The 17,224-nt window shown below is 43.1% G+C and overlaps 1 protein-coding gene across 1 annotated transcript in view; it reads left to right on the forward strand.

Moving 5' to 3' along the window:
• The window catches only part of LOC142684064 (uncharacterized), a 34,040-nt gene extending 18,628 nt beyond the window's left edge, over window positions 1-15,412 (forward strand). The window contains 6 exon segments of the mRNA XM_075847453.1: window positions 4,839-4,930; window positions 5,017-5,095; window positions 5,202-5,272; window positions 5,417-5,525; window positions 11,979-12,871; window positions 12,874-15,412. Coding sequence (XP_075703568.1) covers window positions 4,839-4,930; window positions 5,017-5,095; window positions 5,202-5,272; window positions 5,417-5,525; window positions 11,979-12,871; window positions 12,874-12,960 — 1,331 coding nt within the window. The 3' untranslated portion in view covers window positions 12,961-15,412.
• Window positions 15,413-17,224: the final 1,812 nt, after the last annotated feature.

A 17,224-nucleotide genomic window follows, 5' to 3' on the forward strand; every position in this document is an offset into this window, starting at 1 on the left:
ACAACACAGGCTCTGCTACTGACACTGCCTCTATCTACAGCCGCCTGCATGCTCTTCTATTACAAGGTGTATGGTAATTCCTCACTGTCTTCACATACAACACAGGCTCTGCTACTGACACTGCCTCTATCTACAGCTGCCCGCATGCCCTTCTATTACAAGGTGTAAGGTAATTCCTCACTGACTTCACACAACACAGGCTCTGCTACTGACACTGCCTCTATCTACAGCCGCCTGCATGCCCTTCTATTACAAGGTGTAAGGTAATTCCTCCCTGACTTCACATACAACACAGGCTCTGCTACTGACACTGCCTCTATCTACAGCCGCCTGCATGCCCTTCTATTACAAGGTGTAAGGTAATTCCTCACTGACTTCACACACAACACAGGCTCTGCTACAGACGCTGCCTCTATCTACAGCCGCCCGCATGCCCTTCTATTACAAGGTGTAAGGTAATTCCTCACTGACTTCACACACAACACAGGCTCTGCTACAGACGCTGCCTCTATCTACAGCCGCCTGCATGCCCTTCTATTACAAGGTGTAAGGTAATTCCTCACTGACTTCACACACACGACACAGGCTCCGCTACTGACACTGCCTCTAACTACAGCCGCCTGCATGCCCTTCTATTACAAGGTGTAAGGTAATTCCTCACTGACTTCACAGACAACACAGGCTCCGCTACTGACACTGCCTCTATCTACAGCCGCCCGCATGCTCTTCTATTACAAGGTGTAAGGTAATTCCTCACTGACTTCACACACAACACAGGCTCTGCTACTGACACTGCCTCTATCTACAGCCGCCCGCATGCCCTTCTATTACAAGGTGTATGGTAATTCCTCACTGTCTTCACACACAACACAGGCTCTGCTACAGACGCTGCCTCTATCTACAGCCGCCTGCATGCCCTTCTATTACAAGGTGTAAGGTAATTCCTCTCTGACTTCACATACAGCACAGGCTCTGCTACTGACACTGCCTCTATCTACAGCCGCCTGCATGCCCTTCTATTACAAGGTGTAAGGTAATTCCTCACTGACTTCACAGACAACACAGGCTCCGCTACTGACACTGCCTCTATCTACAGCCGCCTGCATGCCCTTCTATTACAAGGTGTAAGGTAATTCCTCACTGACTTCACACACACGACACAGGCTCCGCTACTGACACTGCCTCTAACTACAGCCGCCTGCATGCCCTTCTATTACAAGGTGTAAGGTAATTCCTCACTGACTTCACAGACAACACAGGCTCCGCTACTGACACTGCCTCTATCTACAGCCGCCTGCATGCCCTTCTATTACAAGGTGTAAGGTAATTCCTCACTGACTTCACATACAACACAGGCTCTGCTACAGACGCTGCCTCTATCTACAGCCGCCCGCATGCCCTTCTATTACAAGGTGTATGGTAATTCCTCACTGTCTTCACACACAACACAGGCTCTGCTACAGACGCTGCCTCTATCTACAGCCGCCTGCATGCCCTTCTATTACAAGGTGTAAGGTAATTCCTCACTGACTTCACACACAACACAGGCTCTGCTACTGACACTGCCTCTATCTACAGCCGCCCGCATGCCCTTCTATTACAAGGTGTATGGTAATTCCTCACTGTCTTCACATACAACACAGGCTCCGCTACTGACACTGCCTCTATCTACAGCCGCCCGCATGCCCTTCTATTACAAGGTGTAAGGTAATTCCTCTCTGACTTCACACACAACACAGGCTCTGCTACTGACACTGCCTCTATCTACAGCCGCCCGCATGCCCTTCTATTACAAGGTGTAAGGTAATTCCTCACTGACTTCACACACAACACAGGCTCTGCTACTGACACTGCCTCTATCTACAGCCGCCTGCATGCTCTTCTATTACAAGGTGTATGGTAATTCCTCACTGTCTTCACATACAACACAGGCTCCGCTACTGACACTGCCTCTATCTACAGCCGCCCGCATGCTCTTCTATTACAAGGTGTAAGGTAATTCCTCATTGTCTTCACACACAACACAGGCTCTGCTACTGACACTGCCTCTAACTACAGCCGCATGCATGCCCTTCTATTACAAGGTGTAAGGTAATTCCTCACTGTCTTCACATACAACACAAGCTCTGCTACTGACACTGCCTCTATCTACAGCCGCCTGCATGCCCTTCTATTACAAGGTGTAAGGTAATTCCTCACTGACTTCACATACAACACAGGCTCTGCTACTGACATTGCACGATCTGCTGCCCAGCCTGTGAAATACAACATGGAGGGAGCAGAGGAGATAAGAACCAGGAGTCTGATCATGTGACTGCATGTAAGTCGCTTACAGAGGCATCTCAGCTACAGACAGTACATTAGTAAATGACCGATCCTGCAGATAAACCATTTGCACATCATTTTTTTAACTGGATAACCCCGTTAAGTTTAGACGTTCTATTAATTCCCAAATATACAAATCCCTTTTTTGAAGTCATATTTTCTCCCAATTTTTGCTTTGACGTTTAATCGGAGGGTAAGAGACAGTAGCTGTGATTCAGTAATATTAATTTATAGAATGACGATACCGAATGTGTGTCCAAAACGTTCATGGGATTTCTCAATTAATGAAACAGAAATTCACAGGTAATTATAGCCCAATTATTTACGCCTTGTCCTGTAGTTTAATACCTGATATTTGATGGTTGCACCGTACAGTTTCTGGCCTGGGCTCCATGCCCAGATAAAAAATTAATGGAAAGAGGGGGCAACTTTGCCTCGTTCCCTTTGTTATATTGGTGGGCCTGGATTGGATCCCATCTAAAGTTATTATAGCTGATGAGTTGGAATAAAGTGTTAGTATTGCATTTAGAATTGTACCCGTAAAACCAAAATGTCATAAACTCCCCGGCGAAATGCTCCCCGTGTCCCCGGCGAAATGCTCCCCGACGAAATGCTCCCCGAGTCCCCGGCGAATCTTATCAAACGCTTGTTCATCTACTAATGCTAGAAAAACACTGGGGATTTTATTCATCTTTGTGAGGTATTGCAAGTTATAAAGGAGCGGAGCTGCATCTCCGGCCGCTTTATAAACCCATCCTGATCCCGATTGATCAGCCTCGGCAGTACAGACTCCACCCTTATGGCTGAAATCTTCTACACATTTTTTTTTAAGTCTATCAATAATTAAATCAGGCGATAATTGGTAACTGGGTTTTTTGTGTGATTTGGGGGTCGTAATTCTATTCATTTAGATAGTTCCCCCGTTACATCCTTGTAAAACATTTGTAGTAAAAATGGGACCACAAACTCATTAAACTGTTTATAATATTCGATGCCAGACCTGCCCGGGCCTGGAGCGCTCCCATCTTCAGCAATACTTGATTACTGTTATTCACTTATTTAACAGCTGTAATGCAGAATTATCTAAGCTCCGGAGCTGAACTCTACCCAGGAAAGCCTTGATTTCATCTATGTTGGCCTGAAAAATATTACTATCCTTTCTTCAAGGGGTTTTCCAGTTCTATTCATTTGCTGGCCTATACTCTGAATATCTGGTGGGGTCTGACCCTGGGCACACCTGTTTTTGAGGGCGGGGGGCACGATGCTCATGTGAGATTTGCTCTCCCTTCATTCCTTACCTGCCCGTACTGCGGACCGTTGACACATTGTATCGGCAGTTCACAGTATTACAGCCCTCTCCCATTCAAGTGAACATGAGAAGGCTGTAATTGTGTCAATGGCTGATACAAGTCTGCGCTGCGGCCCCTTCACCACCGCTTAGTGCAGTCGGAACTCCACCGATCAGATATTGACGGTCTGCCCGGAGTATAGGCCATCAATTCCATATAACTGGAGAATAGGTTGTGTAACCTCTGCTGGGAAGATGCAATGTATTGGGCTATGTAGTATGGATCTGATTACAGGGATCCTCTGGGAGCTGCGCGGTTTTGGAATTCTATTTGCAAGGACTATTCCGGCCTTGTCCCCGTCAAGTAGAGATTCAGATTTAAATTTCAGATTTTTTGCGGGACGCCCTTAACGAGAGCCCATCCAACACCTTTGGTAAGAACTGGAACTCCGATTATGAGCCAGACCCCCTCCCCCAATATCCGTGTCTGACCTCACAAATGCTTTTCTGGATGAAGAGGCAAAAATTCCCACAGACCCCCCAAAATCTTGTAGAAAACCCAGAGAAGAGTGGAAGATATTTCACTGCAAAGGGGGAACCAACGTCATTAATGTCTATAGATTTATAGTGGGGCGTCATAAAAGCTCCTGGAGGTGGAATGTGGAGGGGGGCACATACTTCTCTCCATATAGTGATGACGACCGTGTTTGGAATTATGTGGTGTAACTGTCCATCCAACACATCCATGATTCTTTATTATATCGGAGGAGGGGCTGCTCCCTCTAAGAATGAAGTCCTGTTTCTGGTCCAGAATGTCTCGTGGCGATGTCATGTGATCACAGAAAACCAATTACTGGGGAATGTCTTCATATCGTTGTTCTTTTTTCCCCCATTCCGCATAACCGCACCTGTGGAGAGAGAAAATGTCTTCCCAGGAAAGGGAAACTTGGGGTATATGAATGTAGATAATAAGGTATAAAAAAAATATCTCCTCCACCTGCTGAAAATGTATTTCCCTGAGGAAGGAGTGAAATGCGAGTCCCTGTATAGAGCAGCCGCTCCCTCCCGGTATTTCACTGCGGGGCTGACATATTCGCTCGGTGTTTTATCAGGAAGTTGGAGAGGACACATCATTGTTATGTAAGTCCTGATTGATGAGAGAAGAGTATGATCTATAGACAGATATACAGCAGTAATGTATTCTGTCCCCGTGTGTCTCCTACAGATGGATCCAATATGAGGAATCCGCCAGAGAGATGTCCTCTGTATTCCCAGGACTGTCCAGAGGAAAATCACAATGTTCCCGAGAATCATCAGGTAGGTGGCGCTAAAGTCTCCCCAAAATATGACCATAAAGTAATTGTCCCAAAGACCATTTTATATTTATTTTGTTGTCGGTTTAGGATGAAAATCTGATTATTATTAAGGTTGAAGTTAAAGATGAATCAGAAGAGGAGACGGATATAAGGGCTGATCAGCAGTGTAAGGAGGGGGAGATTCTCACTGGTTTGTGGGTCACCTAGATACTACACCCATCATCTGATCTTCACATGGAAATATTTATTCCACCTCTGTGTGTTTCCTACAGATGGATCCAGTAGGAGGAATCCAGCAGAGAGATGTCCTCTGTATTCCCAGGACTGTCCAGAGGATCATCAGGTAGATGGTGCGGCGCCGTATACCAGATCTATATAGGGGGGGGGGGGCTTTCTGGTCCTGCAGTCGTAGATCTCATAGATTTCTGGTGGTTTCTTGATCAGATTTTTCAGACTTTCTGCTGAATTGTTACATCTGACCAATCAGGGTGAAGATCTGACTGATAATAAAGCGGAGGATGAAGAAGAGCGGAGGAGGGGCGATCCACCGTGTATGAGTGATGTGAAGGAGGAAACTCCAGGAGATGTCACCACAGGTCAGTAATAATGAATGTAGGAAGCTGAGTCAGAGGTTTCTTGAGGTGGGGGTCCCCCTTCAGGTAAAAGTGATGGGCTGTGTTATATATAGTGCAGGAACGGAGGGAGTTGTGAATACACATAGAACTTCTCTCCAGGGGGCGCTATGATCCGGTCCTGCACTGGGCTTTACATTCGGTTTTTGGGCACACTGGCTGTGATGAATTGCTGCACAGAGCGCCGGGATCAGAGAAGAATCTGTGTAACCACTTAAGCCCCGCGATTACTACTGGTAGGGGTCTCCCGGTCTTCACACTGTATATGCCAGGCTGATGGCTTTATACTGAGCGTTCATGGTCTAACGAGGGCCCCAAGTCTGAGGAGAGGGGAGAGGAACAGATGCAATAAATATTGGTGGAAAAGGGGATGAGAGGGAAAATAAGAAAACCTAGAACATCATAAAAACAATCGCCCTTAAAGAATTGGTCTTGGGTGACTGGGCAAGAAATAGAGCAGGACCCCAGACAATACATTACTTTTTTAAACCTATAAATGTTTGTTATTGTCACAAATAAAAATGAAACTTAAAAAATTGGATTTAAAAAAAATAACTACGTAAAAAAACAACATACAAGGGGCGGAGCCACGCACGGAGAAGCCGGCTAACCTCTGAACTCCTCCCTAACCACCGACCCATCAGCCCACATTGGACGGCTACAACAGCAAAAATGGTGAAACCCTGGAGAGGTAAGTATAGGGGATCACTGGGGACCCCGAAATCCAGGAACAACTGCAACAGATCTTGGCCGCTGCAGCATGTAGTTTCAAAATGGAGCCCACAACAAGATGGTCCCGCAGCCACGTGGCAGCCTTAGATACTGAAAGCAAGACCGGTCCGTCCACGTCAGGAGTGGAGATTTACAGAGGCTTCCTCCATCAGCTCCTATCTCAACCAATTGCCCCAGTCCTCGGGGAGCTCTGTGACATTATAGCTGACGTCCAGGGAATCGCAGGCAGAGAAGAGCTAAGTCAGGCACATCGAAAAGCCCTACAACAAAGCTGCCAGTCTAAGAGCCCTTATTAACCCTGCTATAAACGATCAAGAGAATAGGAGCCGAAGGGAAAACATCATGAGGAAAGAAAGTTTTACATCAGAAGGTCCTAAAGTTGCAGCCGAGATCTCCTTCTTTTAGGCCACACAAGGCAGAATCTATTAAAAATGAGAATATACATCAAGTCCTTTACCCTAAAACATTAGCCTTCTCTCCTATACTGATACTACCACATTACTACAGACTACCAGAGAGAGGATAGAGCTGACCTATGTCCATCATATGTAGCCTGCCCTCCTATACTGATACTACCACAATACTGCAGACTACCAGAGAGAGGATAGAGCTGACCTATGTCCATCATATGTAGCCTGCTCTCCTATACTGATACTACCACAATACTACAGACTACCAGAGAGGATAGAGCTGACCTATGTCCATCATATGTAGCCTGCTCTCCTATACTGATACTACCACAATACTACAGACTACCAGAGAGAGGATAGAGCTGACCTATGTCCATCATATGTAGCCTGCTCACCTATACTGATACTACTGCAATACTACAGACTACCAGAGAGAGGATAGATCTGACATATGTCCATCATATGTAGCCTGCTCTCCTATACTGATACTACCACAATACTAGAGAAGATAGAGCTGACCTATGTCCATCAATTGTATGAAATCTTTCAGGACCTCTCTTCATCCACATAATGGCACCTGCTATAACCTCTGCCTGGTGCTCTTACGTTCGATGGCTCTTTCAAGCAGCCTGGAAATCTCCAAAGGGGGTGACAAATCATTATACGCACACCAGAGGACCTAGACCGTGCCTGGGAAAGATTGAACTTCACACCACTAAAAATCCACTCATGTCTCCGGCTTCCTTAACCTGAAAAGTTTCCTCCACTACCAGCTATAAATCCTTAGCCATCCCGCATCAAACCCAAATCTAAGAGGCAGAAGAAAGATAACACAATATGTAGATAATATATATGTGTCACATGTTTGATCGTATTCTGCTCTTGGGTCCTTCCACTACTCTACTATCTCAATGTCTTCTATTCTCACTGGCCATATCTCACACCTATATATCAATGTCAAGACGTCATGGCCAATGTGAGCTTTACCATGCTCCATGGTAAAGAGAGGGAGATATTAGTCCCTTCTTCTCACAATGGTATCACTCAGTTCAAAGAGTCAGTATTGCAATAAGGAAACGCATCGAATTCACCAAAATTGCAATGCAAGCAGATCCAGAATACTTTTATTTCTAAAAGTCAGAATAGCAGATTAACTCATTTTATTTTGCCAATTTTTACGCCTTAAATATAAATCCCATGGCTCTGTAACACTTTTGGCACTTTCCATACGTTTGCAGAAGACATTTCCATAATTTGAGGAGATTCTAATTGACCTATCAACCCCTTCTAAATTTCTCCAGTTACTTTTCTCAGATTTCATTTGTAAACTTAAAAAAAAATCGCTCTTGATTCTTCAATTAATAGACACCTGGATAACGCTAAATCCATCACCTAAAGACTTCACCACCTCCTCAATACCTCCTAAATCTCATCACAGACTAGACCGCTCAGAGATAGATATGTAACATTACGACGTCTGGAACTGAAAACCTCCCTCTACCCAACCGTTCCCCTGTTTCCACCTCCATACGGATCTTCTACCTCCACAACAAAACTTGGATGTGGACACTAAACCAAACCCTGATCCAAGATCCTGCATCAATCAATCAATCACGATAATGAGAAACTAAAATAATTCTTTAGGAACAATGTTACACAAGATTTGTCAATGGCATATGTTTGGAAATCGCACAACGTGTTTGTTAGAGGAGAATTCATTGGAATAGAATCAGCCCAAAAAAAAAAACAAAAAATGCTGTAAGATCCTCAATTTCCTTTTAACACAAATTTCACTTTTCGAGATTCCGCATAAACAAACTAAAGCTGAACAAACCCTCAACCACTGAACTGGACTGTGAAATGAATCAAAAACCACCTGAACATCCAATCCACTGAAGTCTACCAACTCTCTGAACAATGCGGCCGATACTTGTGTTAAGGTTGCTACTAGTAACACTTTTCGACATTTTTGTCAGTCGGCTTCTTCTAGGGAAGCCGACTGACCTCAGCGACACGTGCGTCGGGACGAATCCGGTCTTAGACCAGGGAATATTCGTTTGAAGGGACAGAGAACCTTAGCGCAATACCCGCTGGTGAGCGATCACCAGGCAGGAAAATCCATCGTTGTCGTGGCGCTGCCGGACGCCGTTTATGCCGATGCTTGCATGCACGCACATGAGTGGCATAAACTCACAGCTGAATATTAGCGCTGGAATAACACGCGAGCGGCGGATCAAGCAGCGGACCTGCTGTGTTGGTTCTTCGGTGCCAAGCCTGCTGCTGGGCAACGTGTTTTCCGCAACCATTGGAGAGAGGTCCGGTGTTCTTCAAGCTGCTCTCATTTGCTGTTAATGTTACGAGATTTTCAAAACGAGTAATAAATGTGTTACTAGCAGCAAGTTTACCACAAGTATCGGCCGTATTGCCTTGTATCTTACGCTGCCGGACGGCTGGGATAAATCCGACTGCTGGCAAGAAAATGAAATCAAATAAACAGACTGCACCTATTAATATCTAACCCTAACCCTAACCATTCATCCGTCTGCTGTCCATATATAGAACTCCCGTTATTACACGGCGTGTGCAGTTTGCAGAATAACATCTAGTGAGACGCACTTAATGAAGGAAAAAGGACAAATTCATGAAGTTTGATACAGAATTATATAAGAACAAAATTCAATTTCGGAATAACATAGTGTGGTGCTCCAGGGAGACAAACATTAGGACACCGTTTGCCCCTTTATGGACCCCACTTTTGATATTTGATTTATGTACCTTTCCATCTTTATTCCCATTCAACTATTTTAAGTAATAATGCTGAACGGGATCTGTTAATTTAATGGGGTGTTCTCAAATAAGGGAGCGCTCACCCCATCCCTGTTTGGTATACTATACCTCTCTAAGCTCTTTGTTTTATTTATTTATTTTTTCCTAATTCAAGAGATCCTTTGATCCGTGTGCTTCTTGCCCTTCTCTTCCTCTTCCTTTTTAATTTGTTTAAATTTAGTTTGGTGGTGTACACAAGGGCAAAATTAGAAGCAATAGGAGTCCTTAAGAGGCATTTCTATTACCATAATTTTACAATGATGATTACTCCCCTGCCGGACACTATTAGGACACCAGTGATGACGGGGCTTGGAAATGTTAACATGTGTAAATCTCATTTGTCCGTCACTCATTCTCCATGCCGCATCATTTCTAACTGGCGGTTTCATTTTCTTAGTTGTGTGCACTGATATTCCTGTAAGAAGAAGTAACTGGCATGCAGCGGACGCAATGTCTGGGAGATAGCAGCCACTCGATGCTGCAATGTAGAAAATATGTAGTAACAGGAAACATGAAGCACAATACTATACAAAGTAAGAGTAAGGAACCCTATAAACACCGGTGAAATATAAGTAATAGTGAGGAACCCTATAAACACCGGTGAAATATAAGTAATAGTAAGGAACCCTATAAACACCGGTGAAATATAAGGAAGAGTAAGGAACCCTATAAACACCGGTGAAATATAAGGAAGAGTAAGGAACCCTATAAACACCGGTGAAATATAAGTAATAGTGAGGAACCCTATAAACACCGGTGAAATATAAGGAAGAGTAAGGAACCCTATAAACACCGGTGAAATATAAGGAAGAGTAAGGAACCCTATAAACACCGGTGAAATATAAGGAAGAGTAAGGAACCCTATAAACACCGGTGAAATATAAGTAATAGTGAGGAACCCTATAAACACCGGTGAAATATAAGTAATAGTAAGGAACCCTATAAACACCGGTGAAATATAAGGAAGAGTAAGGAACCCTATAAACACCGGTGAAATATAAGGAAGAGTAAGGAACCCTATAAACACCGGTGAAATATAAGTAATAGTGAGGAACCCTATAAACACCGGTGAAATATAAGTAATAGTAAGGAACCCTATAAACACCGGTGAAATATAAGGAAGAGTAAGGAACCCTATAAACACCGTTGAAATATAAGGAAGAGTAAGGAACCCTATAAACACCGGTGAAAAATAAAAAAACTTTCAGCACCCAGAGTGTTACCTCAAAATGATGTTTTTTGTGGGAGGGGCTTTTTTACACAAGGCCTTTATATCGCTCTGTAGTGTTACATGGGTCGAGATAAAGCCCCCGATCCATCAAGCTTAACCTCTCGATCAAATACACGTCATTCATTGCTAACGTCATTCTAACCCTCAATGCCATTAGTCCGTAAACAGAAACGCAAACATCTCCCCTTTTTTAAATGCGGACATAGTATCTGCCATCAATACCTCTTGGGGTCGGACATTCCGTAGTTTTTCTTCTCTAACAGTAAAGAACCCCTTCCTATATTAATGTCTTAAAAGCCTTCCACATGCAATGAATGTCCCCTGATCTTTTTGTAGGGTCATTTAAGAGAACTAATTATATGTTAGTTCTTCGTATGGACCACACATATATTTAAACATGTTGATAACATTACCTTTAAGACGTCTTTTTTAAAGTCTTTCATTGTAAGAAACGCCTCCCATCACATTTAATGATCTAGTCGTCTGCCTTTGAAGCATCTCTAGGTCTTCTTAATCTTTTACAATGTGGAGCCCAAAATTCAATCCCATATTCAAAATGTGGCCATACAAGGGGTTTATATATATATTGGTGATATTACATTATAGAGGAGGTGATATTACATTATAGAGGGGGTGAAATTACATTATAGAGGAGGTGATGTTACATTATAGAGGAGTTTATGTTACATTTATAGATGGGGTAATATTACTAACCGTATTCAATACATAGTAAACATAGGAGATGTCTTCCTTCTTCTCCTCCTGCTTTTCCTATGCTCAATTGATATTAAAGGGCCAAATGTGTTTGCAGAGGGCAGGCATGATTGGCAGAGAAGGCTGTGCTTTTGAGTTTGAGCAAATTGAGGTTTATGTAATAAAAGTGGTCACGAAGTGTAGACCAAAATTCTGGACTTTGTCATTAATAGATTTTAAGTTATTATGGAAAGTTTTATATGACTGGGATCACAAATGTTGTTTTTGGTGCTATTTTTTATGCAGTTTTTTTTTTTTTAGGTAAAGCCAGAAGTGGATTTGAAAGGAATGTAAATGATAAAGAAAGGTCTTATACTTCTCCCCTACTGCTGGATCCACTACTGGCTTTGGCTCAAAAACATGCATCAAAAACTGTCCCAACAAATGCCTGTGTGTGTTTCCAACGTTATAGGAATGTTATTAATTTGTTTTCTCTCTCATGAAATCCATAATTAATCCTAACAGAAAATTCCAGTGAGAACACCGAGGGAAACTTAATGTCATCGCTAAATTATAAAGTAGAAGATGAAGATATCACGCAGCAGTCTTCAGGAGAAAACCTCATGCCCCTTAATGTACTTCCTGGACTTCACAGCTCATATACATCATGTAATCCCCCTAATCATGAGGAACCTTCTGACCATAAAGGGGGTAAATGTTTTAAATGTGATGAATGTGGTAAAAAGTTTACAAAAAGCTCAAGTGTTGTTACACATCAAAGAATTCACACAGGGGAGAAGCCATATTCATGCTCAGAATGTGGGAAATGTTTTATGCTGAAATCTGATCTTGTCAAACATCATAGAAGTCACACAGGGGAGAAGCCATATTCATGTTCAGAATGCGGAAAATGTTTTACTTTGAAATCAAGTCTTGTTACACATGAGAGATGTCACACAGGGGAGAAGCCGTTTCCATGTTCAGAATGTGGAAAATGTTTTACTTTGAAATCAAGCCTTGTCACACATGAGAGAAGCCACACAGGAGAGAAGCCATTTTCATGTTCAGAATGTGGAAAATGTTTTAAACGTAAATCACATCTTGTTATACATGAGAGAAGTCACACAGGGGAGAAACCATTTCCATGTTCAGAATGCGGGAAATGTTTTACAGATAAATCAAATCTAGTTATACATGAGAGAATTCACACAGGGGAGAAGCCATATCCATGTTCTGAATGTGGGAAATGTTTTACACATAAATCACATCTTGTTGTACATGAGAGAAGTCACACAGGAGAGAAGCCATATCCATGTTCACTATGTGGGAAATGTTTTATTACTAAAAGCAAAGTAAGGAGCCATCAGAGAAGTCACACAGGGGAGAAGCCGTATTGATGTTCTATATGTGAAAAATGTTTTACAATGAAATAAGTTTTTTTAAAACATATTGGAGAATTCACGTCGAGAAGAAACCAAATTCTTTTTATAAATGTGGGAAAAGATAATAGAGCAAAAAATAAATAAGATTTGGAACCCATCGAGTTACTCACAGACATTAAACAGCCAATAAAAGGGTTTATTTTTTGGGTAGAATTAGCCTGGATCTGCCAAACACCCAAATTCTATTTACCTGACGTCATCTGTGACCGGGATCCATGGAGGAAAAGTCTTGTGATTATTAGGAAGAAGATTCTGGTTTACCTCCTAATCAGCGATGCTGAATTGTCGCCATAAACTTTGCTTCTTATCACTGTATTCATACATTCACCCACGCTGCAGGAGGATCCAGAGTGACGTGGTGAAATAAGGACACCCCATGTAAACTTTATTTTCTTTAATATATGTGGACCTGTCAATATTTGGTCTCTGTTCATACAGTATATAAAGATAAAAGTGATGGAATTGAGCAAAAAACAATAGAGAATAGAATTCACAATAATGTGTTAAACAAAATAATTACAGATAATGAGAACCCTTTAATATTTTATTTTTCTTGTTTTGATCCCCGGCCGCTCCTTAGTTCGTTACTGGTATGTTTAGGTCTTTGCCCCATGTTGCAGGGTCTACTTTGAGCTGAGCTTTGATCTTTCGGACAGAAAGTCCCACATCATCCTCACGCAGCCGAAGAACGAAGAATTCACAGTGGATTCTCTGATAAATTGCCCAGGCCCCGATACAGTAACGCAGCCCCCACCATGACATTTCCACCCCCACCACGCTCTCAGGTCAGTATCCAGAAGTCCTATTAATTATCAGGGTGTTCATGGGAAGACTGAGTTGTTTTTACTGGATAGTTTTTCTCCTGGTGCACCCCTAATGTAGCATTCATTTTGCAGCGGTTTTGTAACGGTCGACATCAGTGGTGGTGGAAGCTTCCGGCAGGTCTCATGAAGAAATGTTGGGGTTCTTAGAGACTTCTCTCAGCATCTGGCATTCTGCGCTCAGGCTGATCTTATGGAGACTCTGACCTGGGACAATTGGCATTTGTTTAAAATCTGCACTTTTAGAGGGTTTTCTGGACAGTGGAGTGATAGACGGGGTGACGCCACACATTTCCACAACAGAAAGCAAGCCAAATGTCTAAGGTCTAAATAAAACACATTCATCCGACTCTTTTTTCCACGTAGCATAAACGCTGCAGAATTTCCACAGCATTTACAGTAGCAGCAAAGTGGAGGAGAGTTTGAAAAATGCAGAAATAACGTAATAGATCTGAGGTCCGGAATTTAGAGCCGCAGCGTGTCAAGTTATGCTGCATTTTAGTTGCTTTTCTGTTGAGTGTTTTCTCCGTTGAATTCAATGGGGAGGCAAAACACTCAATAGAGAGCCAATTGTTGCGACTTTTGCAGCAAAATCACAGCGATTCCGTTGCAATAATTCCAACACAAAACTCCCTGCTTCTTCCTCTAGTCCAGCCTCCTGGGATGATGTTTTATCCCATGTGACTGCTATATCCAATCACAGGGCAACCAATCACAGGATGCAGCAGTCACATGGGCTGCAGCGTCATCCAAGGAGGCGGGACCAGATGTCAAAGGAGGGAAACATCACCATGACAACAGCCACGGTAAGTATAAATGTGGCACGGTTTTTCGGATGGAACGTACTGCAGGTTCCAGGTCGGATATGCTGTGTAGTTTTTACCCAGCGTATCCGACCCGTGGGTGCCCGGCCTAAGGGTAGTTTCACTCATAAAGTTTTCTGGCATTTTTTATGTTATTTTTGTTAGCAGATTTAGTGGGTTCGCCCAAAAAACACTGCAGCCCAATGTTGGCATAAAGTCCAGAGTTAAAAAATAGATATGACGTTTCGTTGTGGCATTTTTCAATATGCAGCATTCTCTAGTATTTATTTATTTCCCATAGGCTTTTCTATAGAACATAAAAAATGTGCGAATATTCCCTACGCTACGGACGTTTGCACCAAATAACGAGAACCTTGTTCTAATCTTCAGTCTGTAAATGGTTGGCGACACAGGATGCGCTTGCTACAGAGCGGCCGGATGATGCTGCATTGGGACGAGTAAGCGTGCCCATGTGATCCGGAGCGGGGCGACGGCTGTAATACAGAATCGCAGCCCAGATCTAGAGGCAAAGATCAGAGAAACCTCCTCTAACCCTCTGATTGCTGCATTCAAAGGGAGAGGGTGGGAGTAGACCCCCTGTTAATCACATATAATGCAACTAGGGCCCCTGCCTCGTATGGTCAGACAGCCCAGGGGCCATGGAAGGAAGGCAGCGCGGTCTGACCATGTCTCCTTAGGGATGTCCTAACAACTGCCTGATATAGATATACGCCAGCACCTTGTAGGTGGTAATAAAGATAAATATGTCAGATCCCCCTATGGAATTATAAAAAGTGCTCATTATCTACAATAAATGTATTATATATGTCTGAAAACATGATGTAATATAAGAAACTGCGCAACAAATGTACCGCAACATTTATCATCGGTTTATGCTGTAAAAATAAATAAAAACGGCAATGGACTCAAAGGACTCCTTCTTTTCTGCATTTTTACTTAAATGAAAATGTAATAAAAAATTGTAATGTAAATGTACCAAAAAACGACACCTACATAAAGTACAACTCGTTCTGCAAACAACAGCCCCATAGAGCTACGGCAAACAAGATAGGAAAGGTGTGAACGCTGTGACGCAAAGAGCAAGAAAATAGTCCCGGTCCTCAAAGCCTAAATCGGCCGATCCTTCTGTGGAGAAAAGATTAGTAGAGAATGATGGATTGCACTCCTGGCTAAAACGTTAGGTGCTCTGGGGGTTCAAGTTTGGACACCCCAGATAATGGCCTCCGGACTGCCAAGTACGGAAGCCTATGAGGACCAGCCGGAGGCTTCCTGTCAGAGTGACTGTCCCGTCACAATACATTGTATTCCAGCAGCGATCAGAGCTGCAAGTCTTTTACCCTGATGTACTCCTCACATATTACATATATCCTGATGTACTCCTCACATATTACATATACCCTGATGTACTCCTCACATATTACATATACCCTGATGTACTCCTCACATATTACATATACCCTGATGTACTCCTCACATATTACATATACCCTGATGTACTCCTCACATATTACATATACCCTGATGTACTCCTCACATAATACATATATACCCTGATGTACTCCTCACATATTACATATATCCTGATGTTCTCCTCACATATTGTAAAGGATCTGCCAGGCACAGCGGGGTTAACTCCCAGAACTAATCAGTCAGCACCTGAGAATACATCCCTGAGACTGACTCCTGCTTCCACCATTCAGGCTGGCAGGCTTAGGAGTGGGAGAGCCTATCGTAACCTGGCCAGACTCAGCTAGCTCCCGCCCTCGGTCTATTTAAGCCTGCACTTCCTGTCCCTCGGTGCTTGTTATTGCTTGTGTTTCCCTCCTTGTGGTTTCCTGGCCCAGCTACAGCTCCTGCTATTTTTGATCCTGCTCCATACAGACCCTGGCTTACCGACTACTCTTCTGCTTTTCGTTTTGTAGCTCGCACACTCCTGGCTTGACTCGGCTCGTTCACCACTCTGGTTGCTCACGGTGTTGCCGTGGGCAACGGCCCCTTTTCCTTGCTTGTGTTCCTTGTATGTTTGTCGTGTTTGTCGTGCACTTACTGAGCGCAGGGAACGCCGCCCAGTTGTACCCCGTCGCCTAGGGCGGGTCGTTGCAAGTAGGCAGGGACAGAGTGGCGGGTAGATTAGGGCTCACTTGTCCGTCTCCCTACCCCCTGCCATTACACATATTACATATAACCTGATGTACTCCACATATTACATATATCCTGATGTACTCCTCACATATTACATATATCCTGATGTACTCCTCACATATTACATATACCCTGATGTACTCCTCACATATTACATATACCCTGATGTACTCCTCACATATTACATATATCCTGATGTACTCCTCACATATTACATATATCCTGATGTACTCCTCACATATTACATATACCCTGATGTACTCCTCACATATTACATATACCCTGATGTACTCCTCACATATTACATATACCCTGATGTACTCCTCACATATTACATATATCCTGATGTACTCCTCACATATTACATATACCCTGATGTACTCCTCACATATTACATATATCCTGATGTACTCCTCACATATTACATATACCCTGATGTACTCCTCACATATTACATATACCCTGATGTACTCCTCACATATTACATATACCCTGATGTCCTCCTCACATATTACACATACCCTGATGTACTCCTCACATAT

This window comes from Rhinoderma darwinii, assembly GCF_050947455.1.
Source record: "Rhinoderma darwinii isolate aRhiDar2 chromosome 4 unlocalized genomic scaffold, aRhiDar2.hap1 SUPER_4_unloc_3, whole genome shotgun sequence".
Lineage (NCBI taxonomy): Eukaryota > Metazoa > Chordata > Amphibia > Anura > Rhinodermatidae > Rhinoderma > Rhinoderma darwinii.